General features: G+C 32.5%; 3 protein-coding genes across 3 annotated transcripts; 2 read left to right on the forward strand and 1 right to left on the reverse strand.

Moving 5' to 3' along the window:
- The first annotated feature begins 731 nt into the window (after positions 1-731).
- On the forward strand, positions 732-8016 carry LOC114372080 (ABC transporter G family member 25-like). Its single transcript, XM_028329470.1, has 3 exons — positions 732-1009; positions 1175-2024; positions 6629-8016. Exons 1-3 carry the CDS (start codon positions 863-865, stop codon positions 7639-7641), a joined length of 2010 nt encoding a protein of 669 aa, XP_028185271.1. The 5' UTR covers positions 732-862; the 3' UTR covers positions 7642-8016.
- A 3096-nt stretch (positions 8017-11112) lies between these two features.
- Positions 11113-12175, forward strand: LOC114370532. The gene has a single exon (XM_028327913.1). The coding sequence runs from the start codon at positions 11219-11221 to the stop codon at positions 11831-11833; it is 615 nt and encodes a 204-aa protein (XP_028183714.1). The 5' UTR covers positions 11113-11218; the 3' UTR covers positions 11834-12175.
- Positions 12176-20824: 8649 nt separating this feature from the next.
- Positions 20825-26504, reverse strand: LOC114370378 (receptor homology region, transmembrane domain- and RING domain-containing protein 2-like). The gene is made up of 4 exons (XM_028327699.1): positions 26132-26504; positions 25304-25534; positions 24219-24623; positions 20825-22050 (listed from the first exon to the last, which is right to left on the reverse strand). Exons 1-4 carry the CDS (start codon positions 26253-26255, stop codon positions 21401-21403), a joined length of 1410 nt encoding a protein of 469 aa, XP_028183500.1. The 5' UTR covers positions 26256-26504; the 3' UTR covers positions 20825-21400.
- Between the last annotated feature and the right edge of the window lie 1134 nt (positions 26505-27638).

Raw genomic sequence — 27638 nt, forward strand, 5'->3', positions numbered from 1 at the left:
AACTAATAATTTTTTTAAAATGCACTAAATTATGGTATTTATAATTTTTTATGCTCTTTTATTATTTTTATAATAAATATTTTATTTTTAAAATTTTAAATTAATATCCTAAAGATTAAAAAACTAATAATTTTTTATATTAAAATGTATAAATATTTTAATTTATAATTTATAATTAATACTCTAAAGATAATGATTACGAACACCTTTATTATTAAGAACAGAAAATCGATATCCAAAAAATATCCCGCAGTACAAGTACTGACGAATCCATCTGGTGCTGGCAATGGCCAACAGTTAAAGCAACAGCAGATGCCTGTCTACCATAACTGTATATTACATTTTTTTCAACTTCTGAACAGTAGTCAGTATATTTAAGATTCTCAAATGCAACTCAGGCTCTTCACCTTTATTCATGCACTCTTTAATTCTCTGCATCGATCCCAGTTCACAAATTGAGCAAAACTGCTCAAGTTACGTAGTATGTACTTAATGTATTTTCTTAATCTCTTTCCAATCCAACTTATGCTTGGTGTTACTTTTTTTTATTTATTTGAAAAACAAAAAACTGGCATGGGGAGAAAAAGAAAGAAAGAAAAAGGTATGAGGAAGAGAAAGTGGACCATTCCACCGGGAACCATATTGCATCATGCTAACTGCACGTATATGATTGCCACGTAGCAATTCCAAATAGGTAGTTCCACTTTCTGATCCCTCCATAAATACCCCATTGTATTCCTATCCCTTGTTCCCCTCACTTCATTATTCATTCACTTGCAACACACTTCTTCTTCCCTTCTAACTCTCATCCCATACTCCTCTTTTCCAAAGGAAAGTAACACCAAACTAAGCAAAACTAATAATGCCATCACCAACACCAATACCAACGGCAGTGTTTGGTGGTGTAGAAACTCCTAATGGAGACTCTTCTAACACCAAGCCTCATCCCAAACAAGAATCGCGTGACCTCTCTCCTTTTTTGTCTTGCTCTTACCCCATCACTCTTAAGGTATATTTGTTGTTACATTATTACACACAATAACTAATTAATAAACGTACTAGTATTATTAATCTTGATCGTTTCACTGAGCCATCATGAGTTTGACGTGGAAAAAATTAATCCAAATCAAGTTAGAAATTAATTTTAATGTGTTCATGTTTTCATGCAACGCAGTTCATTGACGTGGCATACCGATTGAAGATAGAGGACAAACAAAAAAACGGAGGCAGCATCAAGAGATTTTTTACTCCGCACGAATCATCACCGTCAGATCAAGGATCAAGGGCGGGAGCGTCGCAGGAGCGAACTATTTTAAAGGGAGTAACGGGGATAGCACATCCAGGGGAGATCTTAGCGGTGCTGGGCCCATCGGGGAGCGGAAAATCAACGCTCCTTAACGCGCTCGCAGGGAGACTCCACGGACACGGTCTCACCGGAACAATCCTCGCAAACTCGAGCAAACTCACCAAACCGGTTCTCCGGCGAACCGGTTTCGTCACACAGGACGATATTCTCTACCCTCACTTGACGGTTCGCGAGACGCTCGTGTTCTGCGCCATGCTACGGCTCCCGCGCACGCTGCCGCGCGCGGCGAAGATCGCAGTTGCGGAGGCGGCGATCGCGGAGCTAGGGCTGGGGAAGTGCGAGGACACCATAATCGGAAACAGCTTCATCCGCGGAGTCTCCGGCGGGGAGAGGAAGCGCGTGAGCATCGCGCACGAGATGCTGGTGGACCCTTCGCTCCTAATACTGGACGAGCCTACCTCCGGCTTGGACTCTACGGCGGCGCACCGCCTCGTGGTGACGCTGGGTTCGCTGGCGAAGAAGGGCAAAACGGTAATTACATCGGTGCACCAGCCATCGAGCCGCGTCTACCAGATGTTCGATAAAGTTCTGGTGCTATCGGAGGGACAGTGTTTGTACTTCGGCAAAGGAAGCGACGCCATGCGCTACTTTCAGTCGGTTGGGTTCGCGCCGTCTTTTCCGATGAATCCGGCAGATTTTCTGCTCGATCTCGCTAACGGTACGTCATCGTTTTAACCGTTTCTGTTATCTCTTAACGAATTACGGTTTTAACTTGTGTCGGTTTAACTGATTCAACTGCTTTTGCTATTGTTACTAATTATTGGTGTGAATTATTACTTATTAGTGTTGAGTGATGTTGGCTACTAAGGGAGTGTTTGTGATTGAAGTTGATATGATATAGTAGTAGTGTGTTATAGTGGGGGTAATGGTAATGTGTGTAGTGTCATTGTGTGGGGTAGAATGTTTAGAATATGGGCATGATGGCTGAGTGTTTGTTCATAAAACTAATTAATGAACGTCATTCAGGGCATTAAGTTGGGCAACATACTGTGGGAGACATCATACTAATGTAACACACTCCGTTGCTTCTTCCATACTCAACTAGGTTTTCTCATTCATTTTGGGGTTTCTTCCTAGTTATTTAGACCCTTTTTCATAATATATATATAGGTCCTGCTTTGATCCAAACACAATTTTACTTGCAAATTTTTAATTAATTAACACTAAAGATGAAAAGTAAAAGAAGAAAAAAAAATAGACTTATAATAAATAAATGATCTCATAGAAAGAGATTTAGAGATAAATAATAAATGTTAATATATAGTGTATAATATATATAAAAGTATCTACGTATCATCACTTTTTCTAATAAAGCATCACAAATAATGCTGGCAATAAGTATTTTTAAGATATACCATTATAAAATACAAAAACAAAATATTATATTAAAATTATTTAATGTTTATTATTTTAAATATTAAGTAAAATATATATTATATTTCTATAACTAATATTCTGCAGATTCTCGCGAATAATCCTTAACAAATGTTACTTTCTCATTTCTCCCCAACGCCTTTTCCTTTGTCCAGTCTCTTTAGTGGAAATTTAGTAGCCATCACTCTAATATTCGGATCAATCCTACAACATAATAGGATGTAGTTAAAAAATAAACTTGTAGGCCACTTGTGTTTTTTTTTAATGAGTTGGCCATTCGTACTGTGGTAGACTGGTAGTGATGAAATCGAGTGTGTGTAAAGAATATTTAATAATAATAGCGATAATTTTTTTTAACATGACATTACTTACTATATTTTTTTTTTTACTTTTCTTTATAATTTTCGCTTGGTGTAGTAATTTTTTTATTTATCAAAGGTATATTTTAGGTATAAGCGAGGAGAGAAAGATAAAGATTTCTGAGCTAGCTTGAGTGGAGCAAATCGATTAGATACGTAATGGGTTTTGATTTCGCATCAATATAATTGGGTTGCTTTATTTAAACAGATCGTTAATGCTTACCACGTGTCCTCTTTTTTTGGAACTGTCTGTCGTTGGCTCTACTTTTCCTTGCCTTTCTTGTATAGCCAGTTAATTTTACTTTTTTGGGGGGCCAACCTGATTTGACTCGATATGCTGCTGGTTTTTCGGTTTTTCCTCTCTTTTTTCGTCCATTTTTTTTCATCTCTCAAAATACTCAATGCTGTTTCTTCCTGGCCAAACCAAAATCATAATCAATTAATCATTGCTTCCTCCAGTGAGGCATGCAAATTTTCCCTTTAAACTAACTAGCAATTTGATAAGAAAAATTAAGTCCACATTTACCACATATTTGGAATTAAGCTGGACGCATGAACTTTCTAGGATATGGAGGGAACTAATTAGGGATATTATGTGATTACATATATCTCCTTAGAAGAGTGAAAACTAAACTTATAAGCCCATTTTAGGAAACAGAAAAGGGTGGTTTAATTAGAAACTAATAGAAAGTGATAAGAGTTTCCAAAATTGGTGCCAATCAAATTCAGTTAATTTGGTGCCAATTTTTATGTGGGTCCGGATATATTCCAAAATTGGAAGAAAAATAGCGTGGACGCGTATCATGCGTTCATGGACTTAAGCGGGGGCATGGCCGCTTGTTACTAGAACCATCAACCATATCCTTTTCAACAGGAACAAGTTGATCTAATATCTTTGGAAAGAATAACATCAGAATCAACAATACTTTTGTTGTTGTGATGTCGAAAATTGGCATTTGGGTTGAGCTTGTACGAGGACAATAAATTATTAGGATACAAAGTAACCTCTTGGGGTGCAGATGCATGTATATATATTGACGTCGTGTTTTGTCATCACAATCCATAAACCGCTTTCTGTTTTCAAACTTAAATTGGATTATTTTGCATTTTCTCTTTTCTTTTCTTTTTCGTTTTTGTTCTTCTTTGCCCAAGAAACCTTTTCAACTAATAGTCGTCTTCGTTTCCCATTTCTTTGTTTATTTGTCAAGTTGAAACAAGCAAAGAATGCTATATAACTTGCTTTATAAGATATGAGAGCTTAATTAGTATAAGCTCTCTGAATTATTTACAACCTTTAGCATCTGTTGAAAGACTAATGTAATTAGAGTAGACTAGAGTAATTGTCGTTGAAAACACCTGCCATGTGGACCAAAGCAATTTGTGGCCGGTCAAATTAAAGAGAACGTGCATATGGTATAAAGTTGGAAATGCTTAGGTAGTGGACCGGAGTCTTTTGAGTTGTAGATAACTGGCCTTTTTTTATGTGCTTCTGTTTACTTCTTTTAGTATATATAAATAGATAGATTGGTTGGTGATATCACTAAGCACAATCTCTAATTAATTAATTAATTCACAAATAACTGTATGGTAAGTGCTCTTTGACTAGGTATTTTTATCTTATATGGGATTCAACACCTTTGGCACTAAAAGATTATTAGGGGTATGTGCCTCTCTTAACCTTTTTCGTTGATTCTTGGGACCATGATGATAATGTGGATATTAAGGTGTGGAGGAGGTGATGACGACATTGATAGCGTGAGAAACCATCAAACTGAGGTAAAAAAAAAAGAAGCAAAGAGCAACTGGGAAAGGTGGCACACTAAATCCCTGTCTGCCCTTATAAAATTAGTGAATACTGAATAGTTCAAAAGTAATTTACCAACACGAGTGGTATCTTGTATTCTATGGAGGAGGTTAACCCTTCGGAAGTATAAGAGGTATTAAATTGGTGTTTAGGATATATCTTTGTCAATGTTCTACATTTGGTACTTTGGATTGCTCTGCATATATAATTGTGGTACGTTGATAATATTTCCTTTAATAAAGTTATTCTTACTCCTAATGTATCCATGCTCTATAACTTTTTTTTCTATTAAAAAAACGGGAAGAGAGAAAATATTTTTTCTTTCTTATAAAAATGAATTGTGGAAAAAGAAAATGTAAAGAATTGAAGTCTAAGAACAAAAGTTGAATTTTCGTTTAAATTATTCTTGACCTACTCGAGAACATGGTCTCGGGGGCTGGGGTGTTCCGTATTCATCATTACATCTGAAAAAAAAAATCCCAAAAAACTTGAGCTTCACTTCTTTGACAATGATCTGGCCAATTTTGCAAGGATTCTCTTTTCCCGTTCACTTTGTTTCTTTTTCTCTTTTCCTCCCACTTTATTAGAATCTCTTATCTTAGGATCTGTTAGGGAGCTACACGTGTTGGGTTGCTTTACATCCATATAAACATTTTCTCTCGAAAAGTGAAGTCTGATGGCAGAAAGGTGTAGTGAAATAAAAGTAAATAGCTACATTGATATTATGCAAGTGAAAGTGGGAGCTGGTGTGGCCCAGTCAGCAGTGCCATCACCAATCTTAGTGGAGACTCACCATAACATAATTAGTCAGCTTTTATAAGTCCCACTATCCTATTTAAGCACGTTCATGACCCTAATAAATCCCCTTTTTGAATAATCTAGTACTTGTTTAATGAATTTAAACATATTTTGATTTAGTTTATCCCTGGTTCGACCGATCCTATACTTTGTAGGTTCTTCAGCTTCAATATTTATTTTAGCTAGATAGATCCGGGCTATCTAAATGCTATTATATTTTACAATATTTTTCCATAGGGCATCGCCGTGGTGCTGCATCTGTCACTTTCTTTAGTTTATTCCTTTGTATACTATATTGGTTGAGAAATTGTATAGTAAATAAATTTTATATAAAAATATAGTGTATAACAAAAAGAGAGATAGGAAGAGAAGCCAGATAAAAATGAGATTAGATAACTAATAAAATAGAAAGAGATAAAAAAAAGTAAATACTATTATAAAAGATATTATATAAATTTATTTAAAATATCATAATAGAATAATGTAACTATATTATATGTTGCCTTGTGATAAGGACTTTTCGTAGAAGTCTTCAATTTCTCTCTTGCTTTATTGTGGATAATCGCTTTCCCTTCCTAACTCTTTGTCGTACGTGTAACCTATTCTTTTTTCCTAAATTTGAAAGTTGAATAATATATACTTCTTGTCAATTATAAGCTAAATATTGGTTAACTAGAAAGTGATATGCATAGGACAAGAGAGAAATATAGATACAATGAGCGATATAATATAATAAAAATAGATTGTTGACAAAGGGTCTGATATATTGAAATGTGCATATATCTTTACTCCACATTAGTCCAGTTAGTTTATTCACATAAGCGATACAACTAGATAATTTGAAATGCAAAATAGAATGAACTTTATGTTGTTTTACGAGGGGGAAAATCCTAAGATATTAATCAAGTTTGGCCTTGAATCCTTCAGGTGTTTGCCATGTCGATGGTCAAAGCGAAAAAGATAGACCAAACATAAAGCAAAACCTAATCCATTCATACAACACAATATTGGGTCCCAAGGTAACAGCTGCCTGCATGGACAGTACTAATGTTCCTTCAAGAAACACACACCCTTTGAGAAGCAACTCTTCAAAAGAATTTAGACGTAACGACAGGGTTAGCTTCTTTGATTGGTTTTACCAATTCAGAATTCTTCTCCAGAGAAGCCTCAAGGAAAGAAAACACGAATCCTTCAACACTCTGAGAGTCTGTCAAGTTATTGCTGCAGCACTGTTAGCTGGTTTAATGTGGTGGCACTCAGACTACAGGAACATTCAAGATAGGCTTGGCCTACTCTTCTTCATTTCCATCTTCTGGGGAGTCTTCCCGTCTTTCAACTCGGTTTTCGCATTCCCTCAAGAACGTGCCATCTTCATGAAAGAGCGAGCTTCTGGTATGTACACACTGTCCTCCTATTTCATGGCTCGAATTGTTGGAGATCTGCCAATGGAGCTTATTCTTCCCACGATTTTCCTCATTGTGACATATTGGATGGGTGGATTAAAGCCTGATTTGTGGGCTTTTCTCTTGACTTTGTTGGTTGTGCTTGGATATGTGATGGTGTCACAAGGTCTTGGCCTTGCTTTAGGGGCAGCAATAATGGATGCCAAACAGGCTTCCACAGTGGCAGCAGTGACAATGCTAGCATTTGTGTTGACAGGTGGATACTATGTCCATAAGGTGCCATCTTGCATGGCTTGGATCAAATATATATCCACAACCTTCTACTGTTATAGGCTGCTGACTAGAATCCAGTATGAGGATGGCAAGAAGATATCATATCTATTGGGTTGCTATCAACGTGATAAGGGTGGTTGCAGCTTTGTTGAAGAGGATGTGGTGGGGCAAATTGGCACCCTAGGATGCATTGGGGTGTTGCTTTTCATGTTTGTGTTCTACAGATTATTGGCCTACCTTGCCTTGAGACGCATCAAGAGTTGAAACTTGAAAATCGAAATTCTGTGTTGAATGCAGCCTAGTTCTTTTGGGAAAGCTTGTATGCAGAGAAGGATGGATCAATTTGTTGGCTCCTAGCCAGTGCAGCAGTAACACCACTTTTACACTGGGCTAGAGTGGCTACTTGATTCATACTAACTGTAATTGAAGAATGAATGAGAGATTTTCTGTTGTAATTGTAAAGTTAGAGAATTAAATTAACAAGCAAAATTGAAGTGAAGAGAGAAAAGAATAGTAATTGTAGATTTGGATTTCGAATCGCTCTCCAAGTTCAACCTGTATTCAGAATGTCAAGGGAAGAAATCAAGAAATTTCTTCCGTACGGAATATATAATTTTCAAGTTTTTACGGTTCTTACTCTGCCATCAATTCTTTTCATTCGAATGCATTACGTACCATTTATTATTGTTTTTGCCTTTTGGTAATGGTAATTGGAAACATTTTACGTAGGCCAAACCACGCCCACCCACACTTGAGAAGAATACGTGCTGCGAGTGGCGGATCTAACACCCAAAATCAAACAAACTATTTTAAAAAATAAATCTACACATAAAAATGAAAAGTGATTCAAATATGAAAAAATAATAACTGTAAAATATAAAATTTAAAATAAATATTCATGATTTATTAAAATAAGGGGTGCATTTTGTTTACTTTGAGATAAAAATAAGTCAAAGGTTTAAATATATAAAATTTTTATAAAAAATACATATAAATTTATTAAAATAAGGAGGTGTATTTACCCATCCTCAAACAACCTAGGTCTACCACTGCGTGCTAATGCGTACAGTTGAACAATTGTTTTTGAATTTTCTCCCAAATATGTTAGTTTTTTTTTTTTTTTTGAGAAAGTATATGTTATAGTTTTAGAAAATAGTTAGTATGATTTTTAATATTCATTATTTAAAGTGATTTTTATTTGTTTGAGAAACCACTTAATAGAAAACGTAATTCTCAATGGATGAAACTATTCAGATTTATTTCAAGATTGAAGTTCAATCATCATGAACACCATTCATGGAGCTCGAGTGAAGGAGAAAATATTTTCTTTTTATGGACAAAGACAACTGATTTTTCTAATCTGTGCAATTTTGCATAGGTTAAGCTTCATTAATGATTCATTTTCAATAAAATTTAATTAGTTAATTAATTGTATAATTCTTTGAAAAGAATAATTATGTGTCTCTCCTATCTATTTTATAGACCCACTTCAATGTAATCTCTCTTCCATTAAACTAATAATAATTACTAACAGTTTTTAAGTAAACTTACAAAATAAATAACAAAAATAATTATTTTTATGATAAACCATGATTAATATTTGTTACATAAAATGCAAAGCAAATTTTAGATAAAATTTATATATAATGCTCTTTCCAAAGAATTGTATAATTAATTAATTAAAGTTGATTGAAAGTGAGTCATTAATCAAACTTAACTTGTGTAAAGTTGCACATATTAGAAAATATAAGTTGGAGAACTCAAAGTTTAAACCCATGATCTGTCATCCTTCCTTTCTCTCTTCACTCTTTTCTAACTACTAAACTAATTTTATATCTTTAAAAAAAAAAAAAGTTGTTCCATCATATGAAGCCAATACAGGGGTAACTACAAAGAGATGAAATGCCACCAGAGTGCCCTTTGAATGTTTTTACACATTCACCAGACCGGCTATCACACAATCTCACTTTAACATCCATACAACCAGTAGCCACATATATGTGATGCACCAAGCCACGCTAATCATGTCACTCCATCCTGTCCACAGCACAAAATTATACAATTTCAAGCCAATGTAAATGTACAATTGCAAAGCACGAAGATGAAACTTGGATCACGTTTCCGTCACAAAGATATTTTTGGAAGAACAAAAATACAGAAAGCATGGGGTGAAAATAATAAAAATGAGGTGCGAATAGAATCTGTACGACATATTTAGGAGCCTTGCTAGATTCTTGTGTACTCCTAAGCTTTTGGAGTCTTTGTCTCTCTGTTTGGGCCTTTTCAGGCCTGTGTCCCTTTGTGCTGTTGAAAAAAAAAGTAAACAAAGCAAAATTTGCATTCCTTAAAATATCTTGTTTATCTTTTATTAGGTAGGTGATCAATCAACAAATATTTAATTAACCAAAACCACGGGCAAAGAACAGAAATTTTACGATTTGGAATTTTGGATGGTCTAGAATTAAATTATTTCCAGATAATTATTTTAATCAATAAAGTTATTATACATTGTGATTAAATAATTCTATAAAGTTTTTTACACTGTTCGTATATTATTTTTTTCTCTTTTCTGAAATTGTATACAATCTCCACCATCAAAACTTTGACTCTAATAAAAAATAAAAAACATAAGTTACAGTTTTCTATAATGTGTACAATCTCCACCATAATTTTTATTCTGTAATAAGTAAATATTATAAACATAAAATTGTTAGTACGAACAACTGGGTGAAAACTGTACCAACTCATGCAATTGGAACATAGATAATCCTGGATTCCTCGTCCCAAAAAATGCATTTTACCAAAAACAAAACTATTTATTTCAAAAGAATGTTTAAAGTCTCAAACTTTTGACTCTACCAATGGAACAAGCTGAGTTAATAATTTGATGTTTGATTTGACATCTTCAAACATATGCTGTGTGCATTTATGGTTTGATGTGTATTTTTTAGATGAAATTAATTATCTATTCTTCGAAATGGACATGGAGCAGGTCTTTTTTGCTCCAGAACCAAATTGATTTAAAACTGCACCTGTGTAGCTTCAATTGCTCATGTTTGCCCAGCCACCTCCATGCATGTGATTGCTTTCTAACCACTCTTTATGGTAACCCCCCTATTTAAACACATGGCTTTATCTGCCCCATAATTATTGATTTTCCAATTTTATCCCCCTCATGAATGCTATGGGGTCGTTTTTGTTAGTCAATAATATCTTTTTTTTTTCGTTACCTTCTTTTTTTTAGAGGTTTTCTTTACCTTCTTCTTACTTAACAAATCGATGATCTAAAAAAAATATCAAAGCATAAAATTAATTTAAAAAGTAAATAGTCTATCCTTTAATAAGACAAAAAAAATTTCATGTTATCTTCCTATCACAACTTGATATGAATGATAAATTAGTTAATCTTTGTAATAAGAAAAAGTAGACAATTTACATGTAAGATAGTTTTACACAAATATTTAATCATAAAAAATTAAGTATCTTAAATTTATTGATTCTTATAATAATTAACTAAAAAGTTAAATTAATAATATTTTTTTATTAGTTAGACAGTATAAATATTTTATTCCAACAATACAAATTACTATAATTTTTCTTAAACTTGTTGACTTTTACACTAAAACCTAAAAACTCATAAAAATTTCTGATTAGCTGACATGTAAAATATTTTACCCTAAAATGCAGAGAAATTAAAACTCTTACTAAAATAGGACTGGGACTCCTGTCTTAGTCTTTGTGCCTATAAAATAAAATGTGCAATGAGACCTAGAGAGAGAGAGAGAGAGAGAGAAAGTTTTGAGTGACACATCTTTTCTCCTCCTCACACAGCAGGAACACAATGGATTCTTCTTCATCAGCAAGTGTTAGTCAGCATGCCAAGGTTGTTCCAAAACAATTTGACATCTTCTTCCATGCAGGAAGGTACCCTTCATCTCGCAGGACTCATTCCTCTTCCTCCTCTTCCTCCTTTGAATCATTCTATTTCCCAGAGGATCCTCTTCTTAGTCCTGCATCCCCTCTTAGATTCTCTGGTGTTCCATTTTCTTGGGAACACTTGCCTGGAATTCCCAAGAAACAAAATTCTAAAAAGAAGCTGCAAGAGTCTTCCTTGAAACTACTACCATTGCCCCCTCCAACTACCACACACTGTTCTTCTAAAAAGCACTCTCATGAAGAAACAAGGATTAGGAAAAAGAATTCAATACAAAGTGTTTTCCAAAGGGATCCTTTCTTTGCTGCACTTGTTGAATGCTCAAAGGATGATAATGAAGAAATTACAAGTAGAAATTTGTGGAATGGAGCTAAGGTGCCAATAAGGAGTATTAGTGATCGTTTTGGGTTTATTAGCCTTTATGCCTCTTGCAAGAGAACTTGTGCTGTTTCTGAATCTTTAGTCTACCTTCCAAGCTCAAGAAGAAGCACCTGTGAGCATGTTAGTCCCAGGTCCCTCTAAGCTTGTGATGATGCATGCATAGCTGTCAATGTACTTGTGTTCATGTTTTTCTAAGAAAAACCCAGAAAGAGGTATTTCTTTCCCTCTTTTCTTAAAATATTTCAAACCTTGATCTTTGTTTTTAGTTTCTAAAATATGGTATGTGAAGACAAAGTATGTCTTTGGAAACCCAAGTTATTGTAATATGTTAATACAAGTATATAGGAAGTAGTGCTGGTCTCCTTTTGTTCAGAGATCACTGATGACTGATATTTTTCTAATGTATTTTTTTATCCTTCTGGTTTTTATTTTTTTAGCATCAAACACCAAAATCTCTAAATACAATATACGCTCTTTGCTGTATTTCATGTGATAACAACACATTATGAGTGAAAATTACATGATCCCATGAGGAAACAATGTACCGGACCATAGTGGAAAGAGACTGCCAAATTATTAATTTGACTTTATTTTTTAATTTGTTTTCTAATATTTGCAATTGTATCAATTGATTCCCTAATATTTTCAGTGATGTCTATAGTGGCTGCTGTTACTGATGTTGATAACAATTAACAAAGTTGTTGAGCTACCTTCGCTTTGTTTTAAACGATTCCACGCTACACAAGTACGTAAACTCTGTACTCTGTACAGATTAGAAATTTAATATACCACAAACAAACATGTAATCATATTATTATAATAAGGTGGCTGTGGAATTAGTTTACCTTCTCAAATAATTTTATAAGGTTAATTAGTGTTAAACGAAATAATGATCACCCTCAGAATATAAAAACTTCACAAATTGAGTGTACCCTTCTTTTCTCCTGCTGTGTAAGCTATACACAAGACTACAAGAGTTAACTTTCATCTTCCAAAAAAAAATATTTTATTTTTCTATTAAGGTGAGATCTCATTTCAGGTCCTGAAAAGTTGGCATCAACTTAGGTGATTTGACTACGAATTTTCTAAGACATGGATCCTGAATTATTTGCCTGTCACGGTTTCACCACTATTCTGCAGAAACAAAACTGAAAAAAATTAAAAACTTCACAGATTTGTTTTGTACTTATCAGAGTACAATCAATTTAAAGTCCACATGCTCCGTTTGGTTGGTTCTGCATTTAGTGACATTTCCGTGTAGATTTTAAACAACCAAAAGTTAGAAAATGTTCATCTATTTAGATTATTATAATGGTACTTGTAAGTTTTAACGTGCATTTAATACCCAAAATTACACGTGTGGGTCACATACAAGTATGTGGAGTAAAATGTATTTTATTTTCTAATAAACCAATCTACACCTAGCTAAGTGAAAGGCATTATTATTCATTAAGTGGAGTTCAACTATTGGTAGAAACATATTCATCTGATACATTACTCTACGTCACCTCCCTTTAGGGAAATATAAATAAATAAATAAATAAACACCGTATTTTAGAGAAGAAAATAAAAGGGAGAGACAAGTGAGGAAGCACCCAACTATCATGATTCAACTATCACCATAATTGTTTTAGACAATCTTAGAGCTCAAGTTATGCAAATGGGTCCATCTGGTTTTCCCCCACATGGTTTCTCAATATATTCAATGCATTTCTTATGACAAATCCACTAGCTAGTAGCTACTATTAAATCCATGGATATTGGAAGAAAATAACCATTATCTTGATATTTGAAGCCTCTATGTTGGTGTAAATTAAAGGTCAAAGCCAAAAATCCTTTCCCTTTATCTTTGTTCACTTTGGCTGTGCAGCATATGATGAAAGCTACCTGAGCATATATATCCTTGTCATGTTTTACGGTAGTGGATGTGCTCAAAGTAGAGACTATATAATGAGTAAGAGGCCCATCTGCCCTGTGATATAGCATTATTCAACTTAGGGTATCTCTTGGTTATGATAGCCGGTGCCCAAAAAAGCATTAAGAAAAAAAGGGACCAAATTCAAGTCAAATGAGACTGCTATGGGGTAGGTTGGTTTTTATTATTGAAAAAAGTGAGGTAAAGCTATAGTGTCACTAATGTACTTAAAACAAAATAAAAACATATCCTCCTTAATAATCAAGTACATATACTCAACTGGAAATTGGAACGACTTAATATGTAGACAAAAGGTAACTAATAGATGATAATATTCATACAAGTACATGAGAGGGTTGATCCCATTTTACCGGCTAGAAATGTGACGAGTTCTTCAATCTGGATTACCCCTAGCTACCTTGTTGTTCAATATGCATACCCCATATATGTAATAATGAGAATAAACCTATCCTCACGAGTCACGACAATTAATGTGCCTCTTAGAACTCTCTAACGTGTCTCTTACTAATGATATGTTACTATTTAAAAAGGCTTTTCATTATAACTAAATATTGTGCATTAAACGCTACAGCCAATTCAACAGTTACAAATTTAAGTGGTGGAGTATTGGGCTGGCTGGAAAACAGGTAAATGGATAATCAGTAATTCAGATAGTTAGTTATACCAAGTACCATATTTGTTTCACACTTAGGTTACAGACTTACGGCAACACAAGTCTCTTATATAAAATATACAATTGAAGTGAATTTATAAATACATTTTAATCATATTGAATAAAAGTAATATTTTTCTTTTTTTCCCCTCAAGATCAGTTCGTTTTTAGTCAACAGTAAAACACGTACTTTTTTTTAATGATGAAATGAATGAATGAGTAAAACACTAAGATATTATTAAAGTATTGACCCCCTTTGTTCTTTCAATAAACGCTATACTATTGTATGAGCTTTTGTTTCTGTAAAATAATTTTTTTTAATTTTTAGGGATAATCACATTCTCCTAATTTTTGGAAATTTTCTATTAATTATAACGTTTTGTTTGTGATTTTTAATCTTTCTTTAACAAGCTACAGAGGATTAATATCTTTAATAACTTTTATGAATGTTTACATTGAATTTATCAATCAAACTGTTTAGTCATGTAATATTATCTTAATGATCACGTGTACTAAATTTTATATAATTTAAAAAAAATTAGATAAATAATTTATTATTATTAATTTATTTATATTTTATATCATATGTTAAAATAAAGTAGTGGGATAAAGTATTAATTAGTTTTTCAATTATATAAAATTTATAAATTTAATATATGTCGTGAGTAATTTTAATTTAATGGTTAAATTGATAAAATTTAACAATATTTAAAAAACATAATAAAGGTGTAGCCTTATCATATGCATTCTTAAATATACAATCCAGACTGAAAAAAACAATTTAATAGATAAATAAGTAGTAAGCGGTGAAGTGGGCTGACCTCAACCATCGCAAACATGTTATTGGTTGGATTGGTTCGAGTAAAATTAAGTTTAATTTTGTCAAACAAGATTTTGGAGTCAAGCATTGCATTGTAGATAAAAAAAAAATCATAATTGAAAGATAAGACTCAATTAAAGATAATTAATTAATTAGACTTTAGATAAAGATTAGTAAAAATTGATAAATACTATATACTAATATCATTTTATGAGAAAAAAAACCTTATATTATTAATCATATAGGGTTTTAGTTCGAATGATTCTGACCCAAGATACAATAAATAAATCAAAATTCGACCCAAAATTGAGTGTTGATTTCACGCTACTAAATATTAGAAAATAACAGTTCATCATGGTACGATTAACTAAGAAAAACAGATGGATCGTGATTCTCTACCATTTTAGAGAATTGCAAAAAAATGCAAGTCGATATTTAGTGAGAGAAAGAAACGCTGGTTTTTATTTTATTTTATATTTTTTTAAGAATGAATTCGATGATATTTTATTCAGCAACAGAGTGTAAATTCTGTACGTCAGATAACACTAAAGAATCTATCTGACGAGGGTAGTACTCCATCCAATACATTTCATAAAAACAAAAGGCCAGCTTGGCTAATTTGTCCGCAGAAACACTGAACTAAGATTATATAATTTTAAAAAAATGTATATTTATTATTTTATTGTGCCGTTTACTTCTTTATCTCTCTAACTAACATTAATAAAAAGTAAAAAAAATTGTGTCTCATGATGACTCATTTTCCTAACGAGTTTTATTTCTTGCTTGAAAATTATATCGTCTTTAGAAAAATTGATACGCAAAGTTTGTTTTTCTTGTGAAAAATACTCGCAAGTAGCATTGTTCACGCAACGAAAGAAGAAAGCCACAACAAGCTTCCAATAATAATAAATAACACTCTGAAAATATTGCATTTGTGTATGTGATCGCATAATTCATGCCGGTCGGGAACGTGGAAAAGAAAGAGAGACAAAATATCACAAACTTATTCTGTAAGATCAACAATTTCTCCACTTTTTCTTCCAAGTTTATTTTTATTGAATAAATAATACTCCTTGGCTTCATGATAATGTTTTTCTTTTCTTCTTCTCCATAACCCTCTTCATCTGCCACAACTCTATCATTGCTCCAAATTTCAACCAGTACATATTCTCATTATTCTGCAGCACTACTACATGGGCCACAAAGAAACCATCAAACACATTAATTAATTAGTATTAAAATGTTTTAACTTAATCAGAAATTTTAGATTTAAATCTTAAGTATATAAACCTATATTAAATAAGAAATTTTTTTATCGTTCATAATGTTACTTGAACTGGGTGGAGGATAGTGTGTTTAGACCAAAAACAAGATGGGCCACCAAGATTACTATGTGTTGCCCCAGTTCTGATTACCTATAAATGCACAAAAGACGGTTGAAACATAATAATTAATATGAAAGATTTTTTTCATTTTAATTTGGAAAAAGGAATAATTTTGTATTCCAATAACAACTACATGATGATTTATTTTTCCCATCATCTCATAATATGAAGTGAAGTTGCAAAAATATATAACTTTCCACGCCGACATATTTTCTAGAAATAAATATTAGCCATATAAGGCACCTTATTGCTTGATGTTAAAGACTCCATAGGAATTGGGTCCTCATCAGAGAGCACCCCAAAAGGTGAATCCAATGCAAGCATGCGTGCTGAGAGAAGAGTTATAAGAATGATAGCTAGCCTGCTACACGTTAATCCGAGCATATATAAGAGAAAACTAATATTTGAGCAAATTGCTATAGTTAACTTGCAAATTTTCAGCGTGTAAAAATGTTTGAAATTCATACGGTCAACCTAGCTATGCTATTAATTAATACTTTACTCCAAATTCCAAAAAGTAAAATGAATGTCATTTAGGTCCATTGGACAAGAGTTCTCATTAATTAAAAATATAAAATAATTTTATATTGTCTATCAATATTAAAAATTATGATTAGAGTAATTTTTAAACTAATTATTATAAAAGTTAATAAATTTATTATATATAATAATTTATAATTAAATGATATAAAATTTATTATTTTACAATAGCAATGCATAACTTATTTTTTATTTAAATAAACAACTTAATATCTTATTAAATAAGTATTTATTATATACATACTTATGTAACTTGTTTTTATAATTCAAGGTCATGAAATAGGATTAAAATATTTTCATATAAGTTATAAGTTGTTTTCATTAGTTATTTTAAAGGGTTTATTGAAATAACTTGAAAATTATAGACATATATAAACTATTTTCATAAACTTTCTCAAATACATGTGCTTACTTGAATAAATCCTTTACAGTTAGCACTTAGCACTGTTTACAAACCTTCTTTATAGATCACAAGATTACAATTCGACACAATCTTTTTAACAGCTCAAGTTCTTCAAAAAAAATGGAAACAATGATTTTCCTACCACTCAGGCAGTTTTATTAAACACTTGCCAAGCACTGGGTGCTTAAAGAAGCCTTTGTGCTTGTCACTTTGTGTGGGTCCTTATAGGGGATGTGAGATTATTTGTGTGGAAGTCATTTAGTAAGTTGTTGGGTTGGAGAACTAAATTGCTTAAATTATGAATAGGATAGTAATACTATTTTTTTCGCTTAATATATTTTTTTCCTTCAATTTAATATTTTTTATTTTCATTCCTATAAAAAAAATTATTTTAATTCTTATAAAATATGTTTTTGTTTTTCGTCGTTGAAGTATTTTAAATAACTTTTTTACTGTATAAAGTATTTTTACTATTTAAAACATTATCTAGATCATCTAAAAAGATGAAAAATAAAAACAAATATATTTTTTATGGATTAAAATAAATAAAAATTACAGAAACGAAAATGAAAAAAAAATATTAAATTATATGGAATAAAATATATTTAACCTTTTTTATTGGACAAAGAAAGATAACATAAGGGTGGTCAAATGATGAATAAGATAATAATTTGCAGAAGTTGGATATTTTTTTCTTAAGTTTTTCTTTTGGTGTTTTTTTTATTATTAAATTTGATTCAAGCAAGGGAGTTCTTCTTTGATTTTGAATTAGAGATGCAGCAGCTGCAATAAACTCTTCTGGAAATTAGAAAGGGTAGCATTGTGTTATTTGGTTAGTAATTTTTTTAACAAAAATTCATTTTTGCAAGAGACACAATTTATTTCGAAGTCACCAGAATTAGAATCAACAAAAGTGAGATTCAAACACAATTTGGAAAGTTCTCCAAGAAACACAACACATCAATCAGCTTTGATATGCAGTGCCATCAAAGCCCATCGATCTGGAAGCAGACGGAGATTGACGATGCAGATCTGAAAAACCACCCGAGGAGGAGAAAGGAGCGTAACATAATCCCTTTTAATGAACAAGTCTACATTTTTAATAAAAGGTATTGTTTAAATTTTTTATTATGTTTTTCTTTCGATAAGTAATCTATTATTACAAGCAATTTTGACTTCCGATCCTTACCAATGATGCATTTTCTAAGAGACTTTACCGTAGCCATCACCATTGTGTACAAGTATTGTTTAATGTTTACTTTGAGTTGTCAAGATGATTATAGTTTAAGAGTCTCAATGTTAAAATTCTAATAACAACTTATCTTCCCAATGTGACACAGTTTATACTAGCTGGAGTACTATCATTTTTTCCTCAGAAACAATAGGATTGACTCCTACATATATAAAAAATCAGATTAAATAAATTTTAGGTCTTTTATATAATAAAATTTATTAATTTTTCTATCTGAATAGATATATTCTCGCAGAAGAGAGAATCAAACACCATCACAAGCACACGCAAGAAGTGGGAATCATACATTATTGCATGAAAGAGTGGCAGATATATAATAATAAATTTGGCGTAACTGGTTTCATCTCATGTACTATGAAAAAGAAGAAAGAAAAGAAAAGTATGCAATAGGCAAACAATCACCCGTGCAGTTAGGGTTGGAAGTCTTCCCATCAATCCCAATCTGTCTCAAATTAACTATTGAAAATTGTCTCTACGCCAAATATATAGGCGATTTAATGGCAGAATTAACAAAGTTTACTGGGATTGGGCTTTCATCTTCAGTAGTAGTGACCATGAAGAGACATCTTGGGTCCTACGACATTTGGCAGCATGCTGCACAAGCGTAAACGTTTTTGTTAAGGAATGTTTCTATATTCAATCTTATCTTCTTTTTTAGCTTAATAGCATTTTTAATTCTTTGACTATTGTATTGTGGGATTTTAATCCATCGAGTCCTAATTCTATCAATTAGATTTTTTAATTTTCTTTCATTTACAAAACAATCAGAATTTTTATTTTTACTTTTATCCATTCGATCTATGTGTCACAATAATTTCAATATTTAAACATGTACCAATTAAGTAATTTTTTTAGTAGACTTTTAATTTCAAACGTGAAATATACTATGTTTGGACTGAATAAGATCCACACCCCATCTTTTTTCCTTTTTCCTTTTTATTTTTAGTTTTAATTCAATAATGACAAACAATAAAGCTGAAATAATAAGGGAACAAAAAGGGAATTTGGATTAATTTTGCTACATCTTAAGACATACAGTACGACTATATTTTATGAGTTCAAATTTGAGTCGTCACTTTAAATGAATTTTAGTGTATCTGTGAATAAGAGTATTTGCATATTGGATTGAACTAATCTTAAAGAAGAAGAAAAATTATCCAATTCAGTTGTTTTGTTTTTTTAATTCTTCGTCTAATTAATTTAGTTTAAAATTTTCGAATTCAATATAATTAAAAACAGGATTAGACTGATTTTCATTTTTTTTTAAAGAAAATATTACACAAATTGTTTTTTTGCATCGTGAAAAGAAAGACCAAAAACTAACAGACTAGGATACCAAAAAAGAGTCATGCCTTAAGGCAACTAAGACACCATCAAGTGGTTCATCATCCCACTGTTTCAACCAGGTACAACAGCTCCAAATAAATTTGCCAACTGTTTTTATGTCAATCTACACAACTTGATAATTATATTTATGAACCTTTTCTCAAATAATCATTAAAATAATATCTTTGATTAAATATATTTTTATAAATAAATATTAAGTTATGTGATAATTTTCCATATAACAAGAAAAAAATATAAACAAGAATGATATCATAAATTTATAAATAGAAAATATATACATGTGCATCCATTAGTTTTGTTTGTGACAAATCTCTGTCGAGTTTAATTTAGACCGAATAAAATCGATTTTTATAATTTATGTTGTAAAATACATACATGTATTTACTTTTTTCAAGAAATTGAAACCAAAAGAAGAAAGAACGTGCTAAGTTGAGGGGGGCCGGGAAGGATTTTTTTTAATAATTTCACATAAATAACTTTCTTCTTTTATTTTTTTTTTCTCAAACAAATAATAAGAAATTAATATTTTTATTGTAACTCTCAACACGATCGGAAGGTTCTATTGAATCTTTAGACTCTTGACAAATCAAAGCTTCATTCATTGTTGTCCCCTCATGTTCTTTAGCCATGAAACTCATATCCTAACACCGACAAATACGGGTTAAGATCCTCTCCATTTTTTCCATTACTAAAGTTTTGGAGTAATAAATAAAATTGACATTATACACATTAAACTGAGTACCGTATATTTTTTCAAATCAATAGAAATGGAGAAAAAAAGAAATAGAAACCTAAAATTTCACGCACTCTCTAGAAAATTCAATTTACAAGTATCTATATATGATGAATTTTCCACAGATCAAATAGGATACCTAATTTGCCCCCATGGTTTAAAACTGATAATCTATTAGCAATGCAAGCTACGAAAATTTTACAAGTATTATTACTCACTTTTGCAATTAGATGATCAAGTATAGATAACACTAGAGTATCACATCACATGATCTCTCATGACTAGAAAGAACTTAAAGAACTCTTCTTACTTCAGCCCAACATTTCTCTTGTTAGCAGTTGACTATACTTTGACATCAAGGCCATGAAAACATCAATATCCAAAGTACAAACAATACACACTAGTGACTGTATGCAAGCTCGCCAACCAGCACATGTAAAAATGAAACTAACACCACAGAGAAGCTACAATGTACACCAGGTGCCAAGAAGGAAGTCAAATGCCAGAGGAGACAAAGGAGGAAATGCTACGCCCAAATATCGACCAGTCATCCATGGTCACCTTTTAGTTCAAGACTTGGCAATTACTGGTTCAACTGCATGGACGTGTCTCAATCATATGATATAATCAATTGAACAATTTAACATTCCGGAAGGGAGTGTGTCGATGCAAATGGGGAGAAGCTTGCAGCTGACTCACTATAGCGGAGAGGATGTTGTTGATGACTGGATGAGCCCATATAGCTCACCGAAGCATTGCTTGGACTTGGAATGTGTGGAGACATGTACCGCGAGTTAAGAGATGACAAAGACGGGTATCCCATGGAACGTGGTGAATTCAAGTGAGAAGCTAGAGATCTTTGGGATGCATTCCTAAGATCTACGGAGCTTCGGCTGATACTTAGGGAGGGGGATTGATGGTAGGAGGACCTAAGAGATGGCTGAACATAAGGTGTACTGGCTATGGAGTGGTTACGAGAAACAGATGGGGTCTGTGAAGCTGCCCAGGCAATTTGTATTGCCGAAGAGGAAGCTAGGGATGATCTCGCAGAAGGTAAGGCAGAGGATGCCATAGATGCTGTCCGGGCAATTTGTATGGCTGAAGATGAAGCTAGCGATGATCTTGCAGAAGATAAGACAGACGATGCCATAGATGCTGGGGTTGATGAGAGCAAGGGTGTGGATTCTGAAGGTGGTGGATCAGTTAAGCCGGATCTAGCATCACGCTTGCAAACTGGACAAAAGGTTCTCCATGAAGTAAGCCACGAATCCACACAGGCAGCATGAAACTCTGTGAATAACTCATCAGGTAAAACAGCATTAATGTAATCTTGTAACATAATCATAATTTAATATGCACATAATGCAAATACAAGTAATACCAATGCAGGCAGAAGAGATTAATCTTGTTAAGCAACAAAACATCAATAGCATGTAATGTATTGCAAAATAAAAAACAAAGGAAAACAAGAAAAAAAAAAAAAAATATATATATATATATATATATATATATATATATATATATATATATATATAAAGGCCTTGTCTAAACCTTCAGAGGTCTCAGACCAACACCAGGAATCAAGCACATTGTCTAAAAGCAAAAATACAACGAGCAGAAGTTGGTGATGTAATTAGCATCCTATTTTCAAGTTTGATTTATGAATGAAGATCACTCTTTCATCTGGAGCATCATTACACCGCCCATTTGCAGTTTTAGAATTCATAGAGCCACACACGGGATTCAGATAATTCTTGAACTTCCATTTTTTCCAAAACTTTAATGACAGTTTTTTATATTATATCCCAGGCCAATCAACAATCATCTGAACCTTTCAACCAATTGGGTTGACTACTTAGACATTGAGATATGGGTTGCTAATTAGAAAAAAATATTTTCCCAGTCAGGTCATGTGATGTGAATTTTATACATTCATCCATGATCCATCAACAATCAATTTTCATATACCACTTGCAAGTCACAGACCAAGATTCCACATAAATTAAGCAATTTGTTTAATTTGCAGTACTTAGTGACTTGTGAGGAATACAGAGACCAAATTAAAATTGTAATGAATCGTTCCATTGTTCAACTGTAAAAACCATTGGGTGCCAGTTCTTTAGTATAGGTACTTCTCAATTGGCAAAATTAAAAGTTTTCAAGATTAAGATGGAATGAAAATTTTAACCATTCTCACAAATGTCTGTGTTAAAGGTTGAAGATTAAGAAGCAATAGGATTGTATAAGAGGCTTACTGGTGGTTGCTTTTTTTTTTGGAGGGGTTGTTAAAACACACTTCAACCCCATCAGGATTGTCAGTATGACACTCAAGCCCAAAAAAACTGTTAACATGCCTACTCCTTATAAGACTCGGGAAACAATCCTCCTCTCTTAAGCTAGCTTTTGGAAGTGAGTTAAGCTTGTTCTATACTAATAAAAACAATTAACTGCTTTGCAAACAGTTAAAATAAGAGAGAAATTTCCAATCAACTAAATTAATACACAAGCTTTGAAGAAAAAAAATTGTAATAACATATTGATAAAAGCTTAATTAAAAGTTTGAGGGATCTTTCAGAATTCCAAATGGTATTTCAAGGTGACAACTTATCAGTTAAAAATAGGAAAAGGGGTTTGCAAGAAAACACACCAGAAGAATCCAAGTCTGAATTACCCTACCAGGATTAGCAAAGAAGTGGCTGGAATGCACTATCAAGTAATATGAGCAAGAGGAACTGTAAGTTGAAAGTAGGTAGCACCTAGAAAGTATAACTGCTCCCAGTTTTCCATTTTCGGAAATCTCATTAGAAGATTTTTTTTTATTGTATTTTTTATTTGTTGCAACATGTGATTACACTTTTCATTTCCAAGGATTAATTGTGATGATCAACGTCAATGATACAATATAGTCAAATTGAAAGTGTCTGAGATTTTAAATCTCATTTGTAAAGGAAAGGTATGGCAAAGGAAAACACCATAGTTCAAACTTCAAACAACTAAATACTTCACCATAGTTTCTAGAGGAACAGAAGGGTGGGAGAAGCTCGAATATAAGTGTAAGCCTCCAAGCAAAGAGATATCCTGCTTGAGGCCTCTGAGCAATGTAAATCATTTATTTCATAACCTATTATTTCCTCAAAACTAACATTCATTGTATACTTATCTCCAATGAACCCTAAAAGGATGGCAGGGAAAATATCCAAAACCTGCCTCACAATCAAGGACATTTTTATTTGCCAGTTAAGGGTAAGTGGTAACTGATATTACACCAGAAGTTTACAACATGTGACGGCTATCGTATGTCTTAACACAGATGAACATTAGATCCAACAATGAACTGCATACAGTACCAGGGAATTCAAGCTGAATAATGCCCCAGTACATAGGCATACACTGAAATATATCAAACCAACACAATAATATACTGAATTTATAAAAAAAATTGGCATGGGAACACTTACTGTGACAGCAGGGCAGAATCCTGAGCTTCTCACCAACACAATAGTCTTCAAGGCATATAGCACATGTTCTTGATGTACAGTTATCTTCCAAAACAGCAGTAAATATCAAACTTGGCATTGCTTTCACTAGGCGACTACTCATACCATGAAATTCACGAACAAGAGGAGCTCGAGGCCTTTCTCTTCTTATGCGATGCCTGCGGACGAAGAAACAAGTGGCCAGCACCGCAGACATAGCTAGCAGGGAAATAAATGAAATTGCCATGATAGACCACGCTGAGTTTTCAAAAGTTGGAATGAGCCATATTTCCACATTAGTCAACCCAGCATATTTGCTTAGTATTTCACCTGAAGCTTTAGATACAAATACAGCGTGTATTTTTATACCAGCAGAATTTCCTGCCACTGAACTCAAGAATTGTTAATTAGACATTCCCAAAATATGAAGTAGGTGTGTGAAAACATATACAATTACTATATTCAAGGTAACAAGAAAACTATCCAAGGATAAGTTATCTATCTTTAATAGCCATTCTTTTACTATATAATTCATATGCTGGACAAGTGTCAACATTTTGCCCATATATTGTATATATGTTGTCATCCTTTCCAAAAGTTTTACCTTGATAATATATTCCATCAACTACACATAAACCCCTAATACATCATTCAATCATTGCTGGCACCCGAATTTCAATGGGCACAAAGAAAATCACCTCTAGGGAGAACAATGAACACGATTGTTTCTCCAGCATTTCATTTAACATCAGATAGCAACCAACAACCCCTAATACATGTCTTCCAAGTGACATCATATTAATTAATTTCTTTTACAGAAACTTCAATGGAATTATAATCTCTTTTAGGGTTACAAAAATCATAATTAGTGTAAAATTAATAGCTACCTCAATCATTAAATGATGAATCTCTAATCTATACAAAACCATTTTGCCACAACCAGTGAGTGCACATTACAACTCACATTATCTTTAGCAGTTGGAGAAAACATAAGTTTGATGGCAATTGCATGTGAGAAGAGAATGATAAACAACAAAATGTAGCTACATATAAGAATTGGTCATTACTCGCAACCAAGATGCCACCATCTTCATTGTCATAGACAATTACAGCTTTGAAGCCAGCCTTTTGTGCCCTTCTGACTTTTTCCTCAAAGCTACATCCCCCTCTAACCACCAAAGCAAAAGGTGAACTCGCATTGGGAAGTTGTTCAACTTTATTTGTCAATTCTGTACATGCATCCAGTGGTTCTGCCAAATATAAGATCCCATATTCTCCAGAACCTTTGACTGTTGGGGCTGAAACCAAAAGACATTCATGTCAACAAAAAAAAGATTGATAAAATTAACATCCACACACCATCACATGCAAAAAACATCGACATCAGAACAACAACATAACACCACACTTACATTCTTCTTCTGCACAATTTTTTCCCCACAAAAAAATCACAAATTTAGTGATACAAATTACAAAAATCTTGAAACTTTACAATGGCAAGCATATGCTTTAAGCACGTGCATCCTTAACCCAAACTTGCATACCACACATCAGCATCTACTGTTTGATATCCCCCCGAATCATTTCAAAACCTTTCTCCACTTTTCCCCCTCCTATCTACAGTAATCTCTCTCTGTCTCTTCTCATGAAATTTTTTACTTTCTAACATGACAAAAGGTTTCAGCTGAACCAAATTCCAACTTGAACAAGATTGCCTCCATGGACAATACCTTTGATCCTAGATCGAAAGGCTGAACTAGTTTCCCACTGAAAAGGTTCCAACAAACCACTATCCATCACCCAAATTGAAATTTTCAACATTCATAAGGCACAAAGACCAAAACCACACCCTCCCTTATCCAAAACAGTTTATACACAAAGCACAGAAAACTCACCAAAATTAGCTTCAATATCATCGAAGGAGAGAGTGATATTATTCCCAATAAGAACCACCTTGGAAGCCGCCATAGCACACAGACTCACCAGAGAGAAGAACAATAGAAGATTGGAAGTACCCATCAGAGCAAAAGATTCGAAAAGCACAAAAGCACAGATTTTTGGTTGAAAATCATCCAAAGCAGAGAGAGAGGAGGGGAAATTGGGATTTCTTCAATTTAGGGTTTTGAAAACGCGGCAAAAATAATAGAAACATCAGCTTCCATATCAAAATGGAAAAATGAATCTTCTATTCTATTCCTTGATGCTCTCAGCTCTGTATCAATTTCAAATTGATCGATAATAATGTTTTGACAGCAAATTGGAAATATAATATCAGAAGATAAAATAAATAGTAATCAATATTATATCCCCAAAAAAAATATTTCAGCAGCATGTATTCAGAAAGTTCCAAATCGTACGTGGATAAGCAAGTTTGATGTGGAAATTGGTAAATATCAAAGGTAATTATTATAATGTGACTGAATAATTTGAAAATGATTATAAATTTAGCCAATTGTTGTTTGTTTCTTGTATCAGACCTAACAAACAATAAATGATAATATTAGGTAATCGTTTGTATTAAATTTATCTTTTTTCTTTTAGGATGACAATTGACAAGCTCTTTTATGAGTGATAATTTTCCTTAAACTGAAAAGATCTACACTACTATATATTAACAATCATTCTCTTGAGAGAATTTATTTTTACTTAAAGAAAATCATCCGTGTATTAACATTTGCTGCTTGTAATTGTCGCAATCTGATTATATTATATTATCAAATTAAAAATTGCCTTAAGTGTCTCAATCTTAATATTATTATCTTATCAAATTAAAAGTTGTCTTGGTTGAGGTTATTATTAATTATTAATTAATTAAAAGCAATGGTTACTTATGTCTCACCGCCAGAACAGAACAGCAGTAGTCCCTGGAGTCTCGATTACTCTATAGAACTGTCGAACCTCAAATATTTATTTATTTTTAAACTAATCATAACAATAGTTTTTTTAGGGTATAATAATAATAATAGTTAAATGCATTGATAAAATGGAATATTCTAGGATCGGAAAACAATGTACTAGATGCAAATTATATTCGTGTACATTGCTTATCAATTTTAATACATTGTGATAGAAAAATTAATACAGTACATTAAATTGATTAAAAATAATTATATTTAAAAAGGTGGAATATATATTTTTTATTTCATTTATGGAATTTATTTAAATTCTTTATCTTTTAAAAAAACATTTTTATTCATTAATTTTTAAATTTGAATCGATATTACCATTATTAGTGTTTTGTATTTTGTAACAGTTATTAACATACTTTACAGTGATTATAAACCACCAATGAGTTAAATGATTAAAATAAATAATTTTAAAATATAAAAGATAAAATAAAATTTCACAATGAGAATAATGACTAAAAAATATATTTTAGCTTATTTTTATTTAAGATTATAT

Source organism: Glycine soja, chromosome 10, assembly GCF_004193775.1.
Source record: "Glycine soja cultivar W05 chromosome 10, ASM419377v2, whole genome shotgun sequence".
In the NCBI taxonomy this organism is placed as follows: Eukaryota; Viridiplantae; Streptophyta; class Magnoliopsida; order Fabales; family Fabaceae; genus Glycine; species Glycine soja.